The sequence below is a fragment of the Lithobates pipiens genome, unplaced genomic scaffold, assembly GCF_037356315.1.
Source record: "Lithobates pipiens isolate NorthernLeopardFrog02 unplaced genomic scaffold, aLitPip1_a1.2 Scaffold_23, whole genome shotgun sequence".
Taxonomy (NCBI): domain Eukaryota; kingdom Metazoa; phylum Chordata; class Amphibia; order Anura; family Ranidae; genus Lithobates; species Lithobates pipiens.
The window spans coordinates 108,630,945-108,647,364 of NW_027507785.1; the positions used below are offsets into that span (position 1 = coordinate 108,630,945).

Consider the following 16,420-nt stretch of genomic DNA (forward strand, 5'->3'; position numbering starts at 1 on the left):
ATTTTAATAAATAGTTCCCTGGGGATTTTTTTTTTCTTTTTTTGTGCTTAATGTAGTAAGCTAAAAAATGCAGTCAGTTTACTACTACTTCACTTTTGTTAAAAATAATCATTGTAAACATAAAGCAGAAAGTACTCACAAGACTTAAGACAACCATCCCCATCGATCACATCTATTGGTCGTGGAAACATTTCTTGTCGACTATTCTCCATGAAACTATCCAATAGGACTGGACTTTTCCAAATCACCTAATGTGCTTCCCTCAAAATAAAGGCTCAGTCATTCAAACGGTCATATCACCATCTGACCACTTATAGCTTACTTAGCAGTAAGTAGGTCTTTTATGGCCCCTGACTGGAGGCTTTATTTTGTTTAATAGTGTCTTCTACTAACATTTACTAAATATTTACTCACAAAAAAGCAGATGGAATTTGGGCATTCAGACAGTGACCTACAAATTTACTTAACTGGAAATGTACTCATCTGCTCCTATACCTTAACATTAAAAATGGCCACAAAAAACAGCAACATATGTGATTGAATGGAGCCTGCACATGACAAAAATAAGTGATAAGAGGCTGCAGTCCCCTCTAATTAGATGAAGCTGCTGTTTAGGTATTGCACTGTCCAATGAAGTGATCTCTTCTAGTCAGTGTGTGAACAAGAGGTCAGTGGGATTTTCATCAATATTAGAAAGAAAACACTGCTGCTGGTGGATTTCCAAGCTCCTATCATTCATCAAAATAATCAAAGTCTGCCCATGTGACTGCCACAAGTTTTCTGCTCTTCTATCTATAGATGTCACAGTGGAGTGGGGAATTCCATGATACAGAAATCGGTACCTTTAGTCCTATAGCCTGGTGAGCAGCCAAAGTCACAGCAATTGCACCATCCAGTGAGGTGATCTCTCCCAGTCGGGCATACATAGTGTTGGATAACCCAAGTCCTCCTGCAAGAAAACATTTCAAACTAGTCATCATTACTAAGAATCACATACATGTAACTATCTAGTACTGAAAAAAATTGTATACACAGGAGATGTAGGTACCTTTACAATATTTTAATGTACTTAAAACCCAGCCAGAATATACTTCAAAGTTTGTCCAAGTCTGTAGTCAAATGTGAGCTATCTATGCATGTTACATATTATGTAATACACGATGCAGCATAAATCACAACCAAGAGTAACAACTACATAAAAAATGATTAGTTGTATCTGTTATAGCATCTTCGGGGCAATTTACAAAAACTGGTGCATTCAAAATCTGACGCAGCTGTGCATGGTGACTGGCCGCATCTAACTACAGCTTGTTGTTGTCTCCCGTTTGTTCTTATGGTTTGGGGATGCAATGGTCTAGCATGAATATACTATACATTAGAACGGCAAAAATGCTTAAATTGTGCTCTGTGTTTGTTCATGCTGCTAAATGAGAATTCTTGGGGTTAGATGTTCACACGTGCTGATCAAATGTATCCTCTAAAAACGTCTCAATAAAGCTTGGAAACTCTAAAAAAGAAAAAAAAAAAAAAAAGGGAATATCAGCTTGTCAAATTAAACTTTGACAATAAAACCTGGAAGCCGATTGGTTTCTATGCAGAGCTGCACTATATTTTGCATACTCCAGTTTTAGTAAAACCCATTAGGCTTTGTTCATTAACCACTTCGCACCCAGGCCATTTCTGACATTTCTCTCCTACATGTAAAATTTATCATTTTTTTGCTAGAAAATTAAATAGAACCCCCAAACATTATATATGTTTTTTTAGCAACGACCCTAGAGAATACAATGGCAGTTGTTGCAACTTTTTATCTCGCACGGTATTTGCGCTGCAACATTTCGAACATTTAAAAAAAAAAGAAAATTAAACTTAGCCAAATTTTTTGCATAATGTGAAAGATGAAGTTACAGCAAGTAAATGGATACCTAACATGTCACACTTCAAAACTGCACTCGCTCGTGGAATGGCGCCAAACTTTGGTACTTAAAAATCCTTATAGGCGACGCTTTAAATTTTTTTACTGGTTACACACGTTTTGCGTTACAGAGGGCTAGAATTGCTCCAATGTTCGCGGTGATACCTCACGTGTGGTTTGAACACCGTTTTCATATGTGGGCTGGACTTACGTATGCGTTCACTTCTGTGTGCAAGCTCACGGGGACAGGGGCACATTACATTTTTTTTTTATTATTGTTAATTTGACATTTTTTTACTTTGACACTTATAATATATAAATATATTAAAAATAAATAATGTGATCACTTTTATTCCTATTACAAGAATGTAAACGTCCCTTGTAATAGGAACATGGCATGATCTGTTCTTTTTACAGTGAGATGTGGGGTCAATAAGACCCCATATCTCCTCACCTCTAAGCTGGGAAGCCTAAAATCAAATAATAAAAAAAAAACACGATCACGAACGCCCAGCCGAGGCGGCGCCATATTTTATTGCAGAGGCCGGGCGTGACGTCGTAACATTGCACCCAGCCTCCAAACGATCAGAAACTCCAGCGACCATCTGGTCCGCCGGAAATTTATATGGTCGACATCCGGGGTCGGCAGATCCGAAAGCACTGGAGGGTGGCAGGAGTCCCCTCCCACCGCCCGTAAGAACGATCAAGCAGCGGATAAGGCGCTACAATCACTCTTATGGTGTAAGGAATCACCGGCTGAAAACGGCAATATCTGAATGATGTCTGCAGCTGCAGGCATCATTCAGATATACCACCACGAAGCCGAGGACGTCCTCCCGGCGTGAAGTGGTTAAGTTAATTCATGCAATTTAACCGATTGCCGACCAGCCGCTGTTATACAGTGGCAACTTGGCTCTCCTGCGCAAATTGCCATAGCTGTATGGTGGAGCGGGCAGGCGTTCGTGCCTGCTGCACGCTGTGGGAGCATGCCCATGGGTCCGCCGGCGGCCCGTTATCACCTTTTACAGAGGCAGAATGGGGAACTGCCTAAACAAGGCAATTCCCCGTTCTCACAGGTGACATGACAGGGATCTACTGTTCCCAGTGATCGGGAACATGATCTCGGTCAAGTTCCATTAAGCCCATCCCCCTACAGTTAGAACACACCTAGGGAACACATTTAACCCCTTAATCGCCCCCTAGTGTTAACCACTTTCCTGCCAGTGACATTTACACATGTATAAATGTCAATGTTCAATGGTCCCAAAAGATCTGTCAGATCTGTCCCATTCCATCATGCCAGATCAGATTGGAAGGCCCATAGAGTAGAGCTAGCCATGTCCATGTCCATTCTGCATATGCAGGGTGGACATGGAATTGTCATCCGCCCGCTTTACTCATTGCGGCCCGCGACTGGTTACCAAGTCGCTTAAGTGGCCCTCGCTCTTTAAAAGGTTGGGCATCCCTGTCCTAAAGCAATGTCAAATTGAGGGCAGGGAGACACAAATCAGAAAATACAAGACCGGCAATGGACAAGAGGATCTAAACTGCTGCCTGCAGCACACTGCACCCGAAGGCAGCATCCTCATGCCCTCTTACATCCACCTGATAGAATCCAGTGACTGTATGGACTGAAGACCAAGTTGCAGCCTTGCAGATCCCAGCCAAGAAGGCCTGGTGATGCACTGTCCATGAAGCACTAACTGCTCTAGTTGAGTGCGCTTTAACCTGAAAAGGAGGAATCTTCTTTTTTATACCATAGGCCTGAATAATAACCTGCCGAATCCATCTAGAAATAGTGGATTTTGATGCTGCCTGGCCCTTTCTGGGGCCTTCTGGCAGAAAAAATGGACAATCAGACTTTCATATCCGAGCGTATGCCTGCAGATAGATACACTCTCTCAATGTTGTAAGAGCAGTCAGTAACAACTCCTCTTCCGTGGACCTGGAAAAAAGAACAGTAGGACCACATCTTGATTTAGATGGAATCCTGACACTACCTTAGGTAGGAAAAGTCGGGTGAGGACACAACACCACCCTGTCTTTGTGAATAATCAAGTATGGCTCTTTACAAGAAAGAGTCCCTAATTCTGATACCCTTCTAGCCGAGGAACGACTAAAAAAAAAAAATACCAGCTTTTTTGTCAGAAGAATTAAAGAAGCATGGTGTAATGGTTCAAGGGGTTGTTCTTGCAAAACAGAAAAAAACAAATTCAGATCCCATGGGCACACAGGAGGTTTGACTGGCGGATTCAAGAAAAGTGCCCCCTGAACAAAGACCCGGACCAGGGAATGTGAGGCAATTGGCTTTGGAAAGAATACTGATAAGGCCAAGATCTGGACCATGATTGTGATCAAAGCCAATCCCATTTCAATGCCTAATTGAAGAAAGGCATGAATCCTGCTAATGGCATACTTTCTAGGGTGCCATCCCCTGGGTTCAAACCATGAAACATATGCATTCCATATTCTGTTGTAGATGAGACTGGAGGCCGGCTTCCTAGCATTAACCAGAGTGGAAAGGACTGATTCAGAGAGTCCACTGCCCTTTAGAATGTGGGTCTCAGCAGCAAAACGTTCAAATTTATATTTTGTAAAGTAGGATGGAATATTGGACCTCGTGAGAGTAGATCTGGACGCAGCGGAAGAACCCAAGACCTCCCCACTTCCATCTTTACGATCTCTGCATACCAAGGTTGCCTGGGCCAAGTTGGAGCCACCAGAATGACTAACTTTGTTTCCCTTTTGACCCTCCTAAGGGGCGCAAAGGAAGTGGAATTAGAGGGAAGGCATAGATCAGTGTGTACTGATCCTTGTGCTAGCAGATCCTTTGTCCTTGATACAAAGCTTTCCAGTTTTTTGTTGAACCTGGACGCAAAAAGATCTACATTCGGGGTACCCCAATTTTGACATATGGGCTGAAATATATCAGGGTGTAGGAACCATTCTCCTGGACACAGCTGCTGGCAGCTTCGAAAATCTGCCTGTCAATTTTCTACCCCTGGAATAAAGACCGCAGATAGTCAAGGAACATGCCTTTCTGCTCAGAGAAAAAAAGTGTGATTCACTTCCTTTTGGGCATCCAGGCTCCTGGTGCCTCCCCGATGAATGATATAAGCCACAGCCATGGCATTATTGGACTGTATCTGACCAGGATGACCCTGTAGTCTGCGAGTCCAGACCCTGAGGGCAAAACTATTTGTCCAAATTTCCAGAATATTGATGGGCAGGAGTTGTTCGGCTATGGACCATCTTCCCTGGGTAGAAGCAGAGGCATCTGTGGTTACGAGTTTCCAAGTAACTGGAACAAAGGTTTTTCTCTTTAGAAGATTCTGGTTCAGTAACCAATTGAGGCTCTAGCGTACCCCTGGGGATAGGCACATTGGAAGATCCAAGGCCTGAAACCTCCTGTTCTATGCAGATAGGGTGCTTCTTTGCAAAGGCCTTGAGTGAAACTGGGCATAAGGAACGGCCTTGAAAGACTTAAAGATTGCCCTATCGGTAGCTCAAGGGCCTCAGAGGTAGGTGAAAGGCACCTCCCGAACAGGGACCTGAACCCTGGACCCTCGGATTAAAAGTCTGATGCTCTACTGACTGAGCTATCCAGTCTCTCGAAGTAGTCTCATACATAGCCGAATGGAGGGATTCATCTTTGCTATGACTAGCTGGACCAGAACCTTTATAGCTTCGGCCTTTGATCCAGGTAAACACCTTGCTTTGAGCGGTCTATGATCATGCCCAAATATTGCAACCTTCTTAGAGGTTGCAAGGAAGATTTTTCTAGGTTGAGAACCCAACCTAGGTATTCAAGTATCTTACCGTGCTGAGCACATTGAGGCTTAGGTATGCTACGGATTGCTCTATGAGTAGCAAATTGTCCAGATAAGCTGTCACTGTTATGCCCTGAGCCCTTAGATTTGCCAAGGGTGGAGCTAGAACCTTTGTGAACACCCGAGGGGCTGTAGCAAGACCGAAAAGGTAGGGACACAAATTGAAAGTGGCGCTGATCCACCACAAACCTTAGAAAACTTTGGTGAGTGAGAAATATTGGAACATGCAAATAAGCATCTTTGATGTCTATTGATGCCCAGAATTCTTCCCCCTGAAGGGTGGAATCCTGTATAATCAAAAGGAGAAAAAAAAAAAAAAACATAACAAACATGCCTCGCTATGCAACCAACTATGCCAAATCTAGGTGACAACCTCAGGCAATCATACATTCTTATGCGATTCAGCATATTTTATGTGGCCAAACATTCTGCGCATTATAAGCACTACTGTGCAGACAAGTACCTTTGTGAGAGCAAGGATCCTCGTGTGATCAAGCACCCTTGGGCGATCCAGCGTCTTTATGCACTCAAGCATCCTTATGCGATTTAAGCATCTTTTGTAAAAAAAAATTTGCTTCTCCGCGTGACCAAGTATCTTTGAGTAATCAAGGACTCTTGCTAAATCAAGCACCACTGTGCGATCCAGCATCTTTATGCAATCAAGCATATCAAAGTGTTTTTTTAGGCAATTCTGTAAAACAAGCCTCTCTGGGTGATCAAGTATCCTTGGTTAATTAAGGACTTCAGAGAGGTCAAACACCCTGGTGTGACCCCGCAACATTATGTACCCAAGTATTCTTATGTGATTTAGGCATTTCTGTGAAAACAAAAAGCCTTTCTGCGCAAGCAGGTATCCCCAGGCAAACAAGGACTCTTGTGCGACTCCATATCCTTACGCAAACAGGTATGCATGTGTGTATGTGTGCTTTTTTAGACAATTATGCGATTTTAGGCATTCATGCGATTTTTAAGCACATTCTCATGCGACTATGTGACTATGCAAGTCCACCACAAAAAGCAAAAAAAATTTATCTCTATGTGTTACATATTACATGTTCTGCCACATGCATTTTATATATTCCCATACTCAGGTAATTCATGCAATATGAACTGATAAAAAGAAAGTTTGTCCTCTGCTTGACGTGTGTTCCCGCACTAATTTTGTGCTAGCAACAATGTGCACAGAACCACATACAGCACCTGGTATTCCCAGATGATCTCCCATACAGGTTTTAACCAGGCCTGCCCCTACTTAGCTTCTGAGATCAGATGAGATCGGGCTATCTCAGGGTGATGTGGCCGTAGGCATCTCAGCAGTTGTGCGTTTGGCTATTTTTTAAGCAAGCACCTGCATGAGGATTTTTTCGAGGTCCCACACCTTGTAGTGATGATGGACTCGGACAGGTTTAAAGAAGCTTTATGGGGATTTTAAGAAAAAAAACCCACACAGGAGGCAGAGGCTCTGGCCGTCTAGGCTTAGAGTAAATTATACGCAGACTGAATCTTTAAAAGATTGCAACTACAACTCCCGAGCCTGCGAGGCCTCGGATACCTCCGCTTCGTCAGATTGCACCTGTTTCCTGATGGTGATCTTTTATCATCAGATTGTAGATCCTCTTGATTGAGGATTTAGGGCAGGGAAAGGGGAATTATCCCAATCTTTTTCCCTCTTGAGAGGATGCTGTGATTAAAGTTTTAACTTCTCAAGTACACCACACACACACACTGCAATGCAATCAGTCTTAGCTCACGTACACACGATCGGAGATTATGCCAACCAAATCCGTCAGATTTTGCCCGTCGGATTTAGTCCGGCGGATTGTGTCCGGAACTGTTGCATACACACGGTCGGGCCAAGTTGGCAAAAAATACGATCTTTCAGAACGTGATGACGTAATTTCGTTATGATGGGACTACATTCAGGCTAGTAGCCAATAGCTTTGATGTAGGAATTTGATCTGAGCATGCGTGGCACTTGGTCCGATGAAAATGCTCTACACATGATCGGATTAGGTCCGTCCGGCCCAGTTGGTCGGGAAATATTTCCAACATGTTGGAAAATTTGGTCCGACGGAGATTCGGACGGAATCAGTCCGATGCATACCACACACAGTCGGATTATCTGACGACACGGTCCGATAAGACTCATTCCGACAGATTCTCCGACCGTGTGTACAAGGGCTAAGCCCTTGTACACACAGTCGGAGAATCCGTCGGAATGTGTCCTATTGGACCGTGTTGTCGGATAATCCGACTGTGTGTGGTATGCATCGGACTGATTCCGTCGGAATACCCGTCGGACCCAATTTTCCAACTTGTTGGAAATATTTCCCGACCAACTGGTTTGATCGGACATACTCCGATCATGTGTAGAGAATTTTGATTGGACCAAGTGCCATGCATGCTCAGATCAAATTCCTACATCAAAGCTATTGGCTACTAGCCTGAACGTAGTCCCATCGTAACGAAATTACGTCATCACGTTCTGAATAATCAGATTTTTCGACAACTTAGTTTGACCGTGTGTATGCAACAGTTTCGGACACAATCCGACGGACAAAATCTGACGGATTTGGTTGTGGAAATCTCCGACCGTGTGTACAGGGGCTTTGAAAGACCCGTGCAGGGCTGCAATGTTGGGAGAGGCTGCAAGCCTGCCAGGGGAAATGGCTTATGCTGTGCAGATGCCTCCAGTCTTTCAGGGGGATAGAACCTTTAGATCAGGGGTCTCAAACTGGCAACCCTCCAGCTGTTTTGAAACTACAAGTCCCATGAGGCATTGCAAGGCTGAAAGTTACAAGCATGACTCCCACAGGCAGAGGCATGATGGGACTTGTAGTTTCGCAACAGCTGGAGGGCCACCAGTTTGAGACTCCTCCTTTAGATCAAGGCGTGATTTTTACCTGCCCCTGAAGTGCTCTTATGGGGAGACATAGTCCTAAGCTGAGATAAGCAGAGGTACTAGTGTAAAGTCCATCACTGATGTGCTATAGTCTTATAATATAAACATTAGCTATAAACTGCACAATCTGATGCCGACTAGGTGTCTTAGGTTTGCCAGGATCTGATCCACTGGGATGCTTACTAAGCCAACAGCTCTGTGTCCCACCGCTTACAGGAGCTGTGGCACTTTGGGCTTTTAAAAATGGCTGCTTTGCACATGCCCACTGGCACGCCACCGCAACCAAGGCCCCCTCCATCCCTGCCGACCCGGCTGTAAAAGTGCGCGTGTGCACATAGGACCATTATGGCGGTGGCCAGGGCGAGGGGGGAGAAAAGGAGACCATCGGAGGACTGCATGGGATTCCCCCTTTAGTGTTTATGTGGCAGAGCCTGCAGCATTGAAGGTGAGTGGCATTCACAGACCAACTTCACTGAGCGTGTATCCTGGACCAAGCTAACAGCTTTCTGGCTGATCGCTTCTGACAGAAGCGGTGCAGGATTTTTTACAGGACATTAGAGCGGCCTGGAGGTGGGATACAATGACCCTCCCCCCGCCACTCTGATGTCCTGTAAAAAAAAGCCTGCACCGCTTCTGCCAGAAGCTATCAGCTGGAGGACACAGAGCGGCAGGACCGGACTGAACTGGGGCCGCATTGAGCGGAGGCTGCAGCACTCCCCTCCCTCTCTCCTCCTCTTGTGTGTCATGGAGATGCACGCTGTGTTACAGAGTCGGTGTAACGACCTATTCGGCGACCCATCGCAGTTTGCTACGGAAGCGACGTTCCATAGCCATCTTGCTACACCCCACACTCGTCCACAGTAAGGATACACTAAGAAGGAGGAAAGCAGACACCTTGTTACAACCACTGGAGTTTTGCATTTTACAAGCATTTATAACAGTAAAGTCAGATTATATAGTGAAGTACTTTACAACTCCGTCTGACTACTTAGATCTTGAATTTTAAAAGCAGCGGCAACCCTGCTCATCTCACAGGTTTGCCAATTTGACAGAAGTTGACTGCTTTTAAAATTCAACATCTAAGAAGTCAGACGGAGTTCTAAGTACTGTATTTCACTATATAAACTCCTATAAATAGGTCTAAAATGCAAAACTCCGGTGGGTGTAACAAGATGTCCGCTTTCCCCCTTGTTAGTGTATCCTTACTGTGGACGAGTGTGGGGTGTAGCAAGATGGCGACAACGGAACGTCACTTCCGTAGCAAAATGGATGGCGGAATATGCCATTACACCGGGTCTGTGTTCAGCCGTGCCGTAGCAAGGTCCCACCCCCCTAGACTGGCTCGTGTGATAGATTAAATCAGTGTTCCGCCTATCACGAGTCAGTCTAGGGGGGGCGGCACCTTGAAACATCGCTGCCGAACACAGACCCAGCTCCATGACACACACCATTTTGAGTCTGTATTGACGATAGGCGCAGTGAGGCTATATTTATGGGCACAGTGAGCAGTATTTGTGGGCACAGTGAGCAGTATTGAAGGATATTTCTATATTTTGATAAGCCGAATCAGTTAATTATTTGGAACGGATCCTTCCCTGGGGTAAGAATACTTTCTTTTGAACTGTATCTATGATCAGTCCCAAGTACTGCAATCTCCTTGATGCTTTTAAGGAACATTTGTCTAGGTTGAGAATCCAGCCTAGGAATCCTAGGCAACTCACAGCTGAGACTATACTTTGGTTTAGACAGGTAACTGACTGATCTACTAAGAGCAGATCATCTAAGTAGGCTAGAATTGTTATACCTTGAGCCCTTAAGCTGGCTAAAGGAGGCGCTAGGATCTTTGTGAATGCTCGAGGTGCAGTGGCTAGACCGAAAATCAGAGCCACAAACTGAAAATGACGATTTTCTACCTCGAAGCGCAGAAATTTCTGATGAGCGGGAAAAACTGGCACATGGAGATAGGCATCCTTGATGTCGATTGAGGCCAAAAATTCTTCACCTTGTAAAATGCAGACAACGGATCGGATTGACTCCATGCGAAAGGAACGGATATTCAAGTGCCAGTTTAGATCCTTAAGATCTTAAATGTGTCTTACCTGTTTGGTTTCGGTACCATGAAGAGGTTTGAATAAAACCCTGATCCTTGCTATTCTGTGGGAACCTCTGATATCACTTTTTGAGACCAGAGATGATCCAGAGTCAGAAAGAGACTTCCTTTTCATAAGGAGGCTTTAGTATTTTGCTTCCGGGTTTCCTGCCCCAAGTCCTCTTTTGGCCCTGGGACTGCCCTTGAGGTCTTCCTATTGAACCTTTTGGTGGAGGCTGTCGTGACTGCCTGGAGGCAGATGCTCGTTTAAGGGAAAAATGTTTAAACGTCTTATTTACCGTTAAAAGAGAACTTTTCCCATTAGAAATTCTTTGGCTATACTTATGCAGATCGTCTCCAAACAATCGTTCACCATGAAATGGGAAACTGGCCAAGAGCTTTTTACATGGCACTTCCGCTGACCAGTTTTTCAACCATAGGATGCTACGCATATGTACAAGCCCCTAGCATAAGGCTTGAATAATAGAATCTTTCATAGCATCCACTGTGAAACACAGTACTTTTGATATGCCAGCCATCTGCTGGGCCTGCTGATCATGAATAATTTTGCGTACCTCTACAAACTGGTCCTTTATGGACTGAGATACTCCAATTGCTGCTAATACCAGCTGAATGCCTGAACCTGCAAGAGAAATAATGTTTTTTAAAAGAAATTCCAACTTTTTATCTGTTGGATCCTTCAACATTTGCGCATTGTCTACAGGACAAGTCAGGTTCTTGCTTACAGAGGATATAGCAGCATCAATTGCTGGAATGTCCCATTTCTTATTGAATTCCTCCTCCATAGGATAAAGTATAGAAAACTTTTTCGGAGAAAAAAAAAACTTTATCTGGGTGCTCCCACTCAGAAAACATAAGCTTTTTTAGCCATGAATGGATAGGAAAGGTATCAACGGATTGGGGAGGCTTTAGTGATCCCAAACCAGAGGTGGGTTCATCGATTGACTGCTTTACAGGCAGCAAAAAAGTTGAGCAAACCAATTTATTGAGGGAGTGTACCAACAGTCTCTCCTGTGAGGCCGATCCCTCCATATTAGGATCTTCAGAAGAGGAGTAATCATCCTCTTCCTGATCTTTTGAGAGAACTTTATGATCTCTCGCCCCTTGTTCCTCAGTATGAGGGTCCTGAGCAATGAACAGGGATCTGCTACACTAATGCCACGTCTCCAGGTAGCCGGGGCCAGCTTAAAGGGGAACCCCTATGCCGAAAAATAGGCGTGGGGGTCCCCCCCAGGTCCATATCAGACCCTTATCCGAGCACGCTACCCGGCCAGCCAGGAAAGGGGGTGGGGACGAGCGAGCGCCACCCCTCCTCCTGAGCCGTACCAGGCCGCGTGCCCTCAACATGGGGGGGTGCCTTGGGGAAGGGGGGCCGCGTGCCCCCCCCCACCCCAAATCACCTTGTCCCCATGTTGATGAGGACAAGGGCATCTTCCCGACTCTGGCCGTTGGTTGTCAGGGTCTGCGGGGGGCTTATCGGAATCCGGGAGCCTCCTTTAATAAGGGGGCCCCCGGATCCCGGCCCCCCCACCCTATGTGAATGAGTATGGGGTACGATGTACCCCTACCCATTCACCTGTGGGGGTCTTCTCGCCGGACTCCTCCGCTATCTGCTCTTTTGCTAGCTCTTTCACTAGCAGAGGAGCCTGGGTTTCTTCTTCGCCGCCGCCCTCTTCTTCCCAATTCGGGGTCTTCGGTTCTTCTTGCCAGGCCACCGCGCCTTCTTCTAGCTCTTTTACAGGTGGTGGCCCGGTCTTCTGTCGCCGCTGCCTTCTGTTGTTCTCTTCTGGAGATGTTGCCTCTTCGCGGTCTCCGGTCACAACGGTAGGGACGCGGCGCGCAGCGACTTATATAGGGACATCACCGGATGATGTCCCCGCCCATTATGATGTCACAGTCCCAGCACCCCCCCCCCATGTTGAGGGCACGTGGCGCTCGCTCGTCCCCATCCCCTTTCCTGGCCGAGCGGGTAGCGTGCTCGGATAAGGGTCTGATATGGACCTGGGGGGGGGGCCCCCACGCCAATTTTTCGGCGCAGTGGTTCCCCATGTCTTTCATGTTTGCGATATTTATTTGTGTTTAATTTGGTTTATGTATTGTTTATTTGGTTAATGTATTGTTTGGTTTATGTCGCATGTAGTCTGTCTCCACTGCTTTGCAGGTCTGCGGGGTTAAACTGGGGGAAGATGTTTTGGGGTTGTCTCCTCTCCTTTGTGGTGTGCACTTGTGCGTTACTCTCAAGCCGCAATCTTTCTGACCTGTACATGGGGACTAGTTCAATCTTCCTGTGTTCCCGCATGGCGCAGCAATGTGCCTAATGCACCTGCATGGCGGGTGGCGTCCGTGCCAGATTAGGACGTCATTGGCTGCACATCTGAGTGCGGCCACGCCGTCCTTGGCCGGAGAGGACATATAAAAGGGAGCCAATTTGGACCTCGTGCATTGAGCGGCCATGTGAAGAGGGAAGCTAGTTAGCACACTTGTAAGATACCACAAAAGGGATATACTCTGCATTGTGAGTCATTGATGGGCGCAACTAGTGGTTACCAGACTGTGGATCCCCGCCCCTTACCACGTGATCAGTTGTCAGCCAATGACAGCTGATCACGTGATGTAAACTGATGGCGTGAGGGGAAAAAATGGCTGGTCAGTGGCTTCTGTCAGAGGGACAAGGGTCCCTCACACAGAGCTGCTACCTCGTCTGTGCCCGCCAGTACCACCTTTCAGTAACTACCAGTGCCACTTAGTGCCACCAATAAATGGCCATCAGTACTTCATTAGTGCTGCCTAGCAGTGTCACCTACCAATGCCCATCAGTGTCACTTACCAGTGCCCTTCAGTGCTATCAGTGCAGCCCCATCAGCGCACATCAATGAAGGAGAAATAATTACCCGTTTCCAAAATATTATAACAAAATCTAAAAACAGTTTTTTTTTGGGGGGGGAGGGGGGGGGGGTTTTGAAAATGTATGGTCTTTTTTTGTTTTGTTTTTTCAGAAAAAAATAAAAAACCCAGAAGTGATTAAATGCCACCAAAAGAATGCTCTAAAAAACACAACGACAGTGGTGAAAGCTGAAAATTGGCCTGGGCAGGAAGGGGGTTTAAGTGCCCAGTAGACAATTGGTTAAGGACAGGAGATTGTGATGGTCACTCCAGAACCTTCACCTTTTTCTGTTGTAACCACTGGAGGGTCAACTTTGCCTTGTGCCTAGGGTCACTGTCGTGCTGGAAAGTCCAAGAGCATTCCATGCTCACCTTTCTTGCAGAAGAATGCAAATTGTCTGCCAGTATTTTCTTATAATATGCTGCATTCATTTTGGCAACATTGTTTTCCCATGCCTTTAGAGCTCACATCACCCCTAAACATTAGTGAGCCACCACCATGTTTCATAGTGGGGATGGTATTCTTGTCGCTGTTTACTGTCTCCAAACATAGCGCTTATGGTTTTGACCATAAAGCTCTATTTTGGGCTCATCACTCCAGATTATGGTGTGCCAGAAGCTGTGAGGCGTGTCAAAGTGTTGTCAGGCATATTGCCACTGGGCTTTTTTTGTAGCATCGGCGCAGTAAAGGCTTCTTTCTGGCAACTCGACCATGCCGCTCATTTTTGTTCAAGTCTCATCATATTGTGCTCCTTGAAACAACCACAGCGTATTTTTCCAGAGCAGACAGAATTTCTCGTGAGGTTACCTGTGGGTTTTTCTTTATATGCACAACAATTCTGATGGCAGATGTGGTTGCAATCTTTATCTACTTGACCTTGGGTTGTTATCAAGAAATTCACCAATTTTGCACTTATTAATAAGTGATTGATCAGTACTGACTGGCATTTTCAAGGCTTTGGATATCTTTTATATCCTTTTCCATCATTATAAAAAGTTTCATTACCTTGTTACACAGGTCTTTTGACAGTCTTTTCTGCTCCACATGGCTCAGTATTTAGTCTGCTCAGAGCATCCATGTGAGAGCTAACAAATTCAACGACTATTTATATACAGACAGTAATTGCAATTTAAAAAGCCATACAGATGTGGGAAATTAACCTTTAATTGCCATTTGAAACTGTGTGTGACACCTTGTGTATCTGTTCCAAGGCCAAACAGACCAGGGCATGTAAACTTTTGATAAGGGCCATTTGGGTGATTTCTGTTATTATGAGTTAAAAAAGGAGCCAAAGAACCATGTGATAACATACATAACTTAAAAAGACCACTATCCTTAAATTAAATATTTTCATATCAATGCCAAAACATGAAGATTTCTACAAGGGTATGCAAATTTTTGAGCAAAACTGTGATTGTTTTCACAGAGACTGGATATATTAATGGTGCCCCTTTAAGTATTATAATCAAGCATAGTCTGGATACACCTCTTTGTAAGTCCCCTGCATTGAATAGGTAATTGGGATGATGTATATTTTAGTTGGCTATGCCTGCTTGTATATTTATATAGTGCATTTGTTTTTTGTTATTGGGCTTTCTTGTCCCAGTGTCCACATCAGGAGTGTCTTTTGCCCCTCCTCACATCCTGCATTTGCAGTGTTGCAATTTTGGTAGGTGAAGACATATGTAAATAGTGATATATGTATTAGAATGTAATTTCAATATGGCGATTTATGCTTCCATTCAGCCAGATTAAACTCTCCTTTTGGATCCCAAGATATGGTCCCGAAGAAACTATATATGAGAAATGCAGACCCTGTTGCTGTCAAAGATACACTACAACTTGTGTGATTTATGGATATGTTAGAAATTCTTTATTGTAAAATTTGAGAGAATAATTTTAAACCATTGCAAAATATCTTGTTTTTATTCATATTTTTGAAAGAGTAACAATAATATAGAAAAACAAACTTTTAAAGGATTTGAATGTGTCAGCTCTTTTGCACCAGTAATGTTAGTTATTTTTTCCTTTGGGTTTATGAAGTTTTATATTATTTTACCTGTGCTGCAAGAAGTATATTTATAGAAATTAAAGTGACTCTGTCATGAGAAAAGTATGTAGACTGTCATTGCCGACATCCCCTTTGAGAATGCCAATGGCAGCTTTAACCACTTCAGCCCCGGACCATTTTGTTGGTCAAAGATCAGACCACTTTTTGCCATTCGGCACTGCGTCGCTTTAACTGGCAATTGCGCGGTCATGCGAAGTGGCTCCCAAACAAAATTGACATCCTTTTTTTCCCAACAAATAGAGCTTTCTTTTGGTGGCATTTGATCACCCCTGCGGTTTTTATTTTTTGCGCTATAAACAAAAATAGAGCAACAATTTTGAAAAAAAATGCATTATTTTTTACTTTTTGTTATAATAAATATCCCCCAAAAATATATAAAAAAAACTTTTTTCCCCCTCAGTTTAGGCTGATACATATTCTACATATTCTTGGTAAAAAAAAAAAAAAATAGTAATAAGTGATTGATTGGTTTGCGCAAAAGTTATAGCGTTTACAAAATAGGGGATAGTTTTATGGCATTTTTATTATTATTTATTTTATTTTTTTTACTAGTAATGGCGGCGATCAGCAATTTTTATTGTGACTGCGACATTATGGCAATCACTGCTATATAAATGCAGCGATTCCTGTGTAAATGGCACTGGTAGTGAAGGGGTTAACCAGTGGGTAGCAGTGTAGGGGTTAAGTGTTCCTAGGGGTGTGTTACTA

At 44.3% G+C, this 16,420-nt stretch overlaps 1 protein-coding gene across 1 annotated transcript in view; it reads right to left on the reverse strand.

Annotated features, from left to right (window-relative positions):
• ACAD9 (acyl-CoA dehydrogenase family member 9) overlaps positions 1–16,420 on the reverse strand; it is a 200,550-nt gene that overhangs the window by 107,243 nt on the left and 76,887 nt on the right. The window contains exon 4 of the mRNA XM_077452161.1: positions 843–949. Within this exon, the coding sequence (XP_077308287.1) occupies positions 843–949 (107 nt within the window). The remainder of the gene's footprint in view (positions 1–842; positions 950–16,420) is intronic.